Below are 2,961 nucleotides of genomic sequence, written 5' to 3' on the forward strand. Positions count from 1 at the left end.
CTGAACTGTTGAGTGAAGTCATTTCTTGACTAGCGCACAACTATGTACATTCAAAAGTTCAACTTGTAACGGTACAAAAAGATACTTGCTTCAAATGAAATGGGTGGATAGCTACCAGCATATCGATCGTAATCCAATGAGGCCGGTTGGATATCACAATACAACGACTTGTACACACTTTCTACTGCAGCATGGGGAATTTTTCACGTTTGGGATGGAATCGAACTTTCTGACACTGGTACTGAACGACGAAATCTCGCAGGGTTTCGCTTTTCTCGCATCCTGCGGTTTTGGAACCACGTTCGAATCTGAAAACAGATGAAACATGGGTTTGAAAGTTTGGAAGATGTTCTGCTTTACAATTAAACATCTGATAAAACTTGGTGATATTGTCTTAAATATTCCTATGCACGGGGTCTGCAGCGCTGTTGAATTCACAGGGGATGAACCGATCTGGAATTTGGTATCAAAGAACATCTCGAATAAATGCCCATATAAAGTGCCATAGCATGCCACAGCCCTAGTCTTATGTTTGTTCCTGTGCGGTGTTATTTCCTGTTCGGAAATTTACTTGCACACAGATTTTCAATACCCTTTTCTTCGTCAGAACTAAACAGACATTGATGCAAAGCATGGGTGTTTGAGGAAAAAGAGACTCCGGAATCCATTGTTGTTTACTTTGAAGCCGGAATCCATTGTTGTTTACGTTGAAGCGTCCAAAAGCACAGAACAGCTGTTTCACACTTGTTGGGCGTCATCAGCGAATGCACATCTACAAATCTACCTAGGGAGGTCCGGATGAACAACACTTTGTGCGTCAGTCGCTTTGTGAGTAGCCCCATCATGCATCTTGACTTGGCAGAGGAGTATGAAGAAGCTCACGAAACGCTTGGGTGCTATCGGTGCAACTCGCCTTCCAGGATGGGGTGGTCCCCACTGCGTCTTGCTGGAAACGCTGCAAAGTATGGCTGCCAACCAATGTCAGTGGCGATCTTGTTGTCAGTTTCTATCCAGATCACCTGAGTGAATGTCTGGAGGTGTAAGCACCTCGGAATGATTGTGGTGAGCTAGCACTAAGTCCCTTCCCCGTCCGCCTTTATATGATGATGATGATGATGATGAGGATGCATCACGCACATTCAGTTTGGGACTCCCTACGCCAAGCACATGGCTATCCCGGTCTCACTTGATAAGCACCCCAGCTCAAACTACCAGTAACCGCCAGTTGCATTTGTTGTCTCAGGAATTGTCTAATACAAATACAGGTATGTGGCAATGGAAATGAATGAAATTCTGGCGACTTTGTCGAGTATAGGCATCTTGGGTGCGTTGCTTGGCTGTTCGACTTTTCGCCGAGCTTGACAGTTGGATTACAAAAGTTTCATCACCAGTCGGGATGAAATCGTCAATGACACCGTGCTGACGAGAATTAGCGTGAGAACTAAATAAACAAGGCCGAGTGAATCCCGCTACTTGCAGAACTCCATGGGACAGCTTACTCTAAATTATCGGGTTGACTAAGAACTAAATGAACAAGGCCGAGTGAATCCTGCTACTTGCAGAATTCCATGGGGCAGCTTACTCTAAATTATCGGGTTGACTAATTTTCACGCTGTGGAATAAAGGAGGTCGTACAACCACATAGTATCCCCTCCACCTCCCCATCCCGAGAAACCCATCAAACAATTACTACCCACCTGAATCCTCGGTTATTTCCACATTCTGTTCGACGCCTCCATTGCAACTCCACATTTGTTAGCTTTGCTCTAATCAATAACTAGTCATTATCAAGACTATATCGATTCGTGTAGTCAAACTGTTGTACATTGTACTAGGCAATCTATTTCAGTATGGTGAAGAAGTCAGCAATCATTTAATCAATCAATCAATCAATCAATCAATCAATCAATCAATCAATCAGTCAGTCAGTCAGTCAGTCAATCACTAATAAAACAGACTTGGAACTGAACCTTCCGATTGACTTACTCGGTCTTCTGAAAGCTGAAGCTTCTGTGATAGCATTTCTCTATCTTTAGTAGACAAGTACGGACTCCGGCGGAAAAAGTCTTCCAAACACTGCATGTGTTTTGGTTGAAAGTAAGCCCGAGCCTTGCGATACTGGCGATGCTTTTCGGTCGTACAGACGTTGGGTGAAGCGACAGGATCTGACGGTGAACTGCTGCTATGGTGGACGGATGAATGGTACCCACTTTCACTGGTCGGTTTCGACTGAATGGACTCTTGCGCAGGTTGGTAGTCGTAAAACAAAGGATGAGTGTTCATGATTTCGTTCGATGTGGCCTGATGAAGAAACGAATGACTCCACGGAAAAGGTGAGTCGGATTTCTGGCTTTGTTGGCTATCAGTGGTGAGGAAGGGAAACAACGGCATGGGGCTATTCGTCGGTGCAGGGTCATCAACACCCATGTTTCCAGTCGCCAATGTAGAGCAGAAATCAGTCTGACCGGCGTGTTGTTTCATCAGTCGGGAAAATAATTGATTTACATAGTTCAGAGTCACTTGGTAATCTGAAAAATTGACAGCACAGGGAAAACAAAGAGTAGGTCATTTCAGACAGAAAGCAGGTCAGATGTCAAGAAATTCATCGAAAATGAAAAACAAATGGCTTCTCGGACAAGTGTTTCTTTACTGAATTTCTTGGGACAAGAAGAACCAACTGGTCGGAGCGCGAATTTACTGACCGGAAGGTCCGTGGTGGTTCTGGTTGCTAGCCAGCTAGGCATCAAAAGCGTGCTACAGCTGAACGATTACTTTATTATTGCTGGACTTCCTGTGGTCTCTGTTTAACACGAGGTCTCATAAATTACTTTTTAGATACATGACTTGAAAGAAGTCACACACAATCTGTTTGGAGTGTGTTAGTATTTATTGACCTTCCCCAGCGTTCGCGCCTCCTATGATGCTTCTCGGCTCCATGAATCAGTCAGGTTCGGTTCTGTA

At 44.4% G+C, this 2,961-nt stretch overlaps 1 protein-coding gene across 1 annotated transcript in view; it reads right to left on the minus strand.

Moving 5' to 3' along the window:
* Nucleotides 1-1,073: 1,073 nt before the first annotated feature.
* Nucleotides 1,074-2,961, minus strand: part of T265_04102 (hypothetical protein) — a gene marked incomplete at both ends in the record, with an annotated part of 7,477 nt that continues 5,589 nt past the window's right edge. The window contains 2 exons of the mRNA XM_009168748.1: nucleotides 1,074-1,094; nucleotides 1,987-2,528. Coding sequence (XP_009167012.1) covers nucleotides 1,074-1,094; nucleotides 1,987-2,528 — 563 coding nt within the window. The remainder of the gene's footprint in view (nucleotides 1,095-1,986; nucleotides 2,529-2,961) is intronic.

Source organism: Opisthorchis viverrini (genome assembly GCF_000715545.1).
Source record: "Opisthorchis viverrini unplaced genomic scaffold opera_v5_64, whole genome shotgun sequence".
Taxonomy (NCBI): domain Eukaryota; kingdom Metazoa; phylum Platyhelminthes; class Trematoda; order Opisthorchiida; family Opisthorchiidae; genus Opisthorchis; species Opisthorchis viverrini.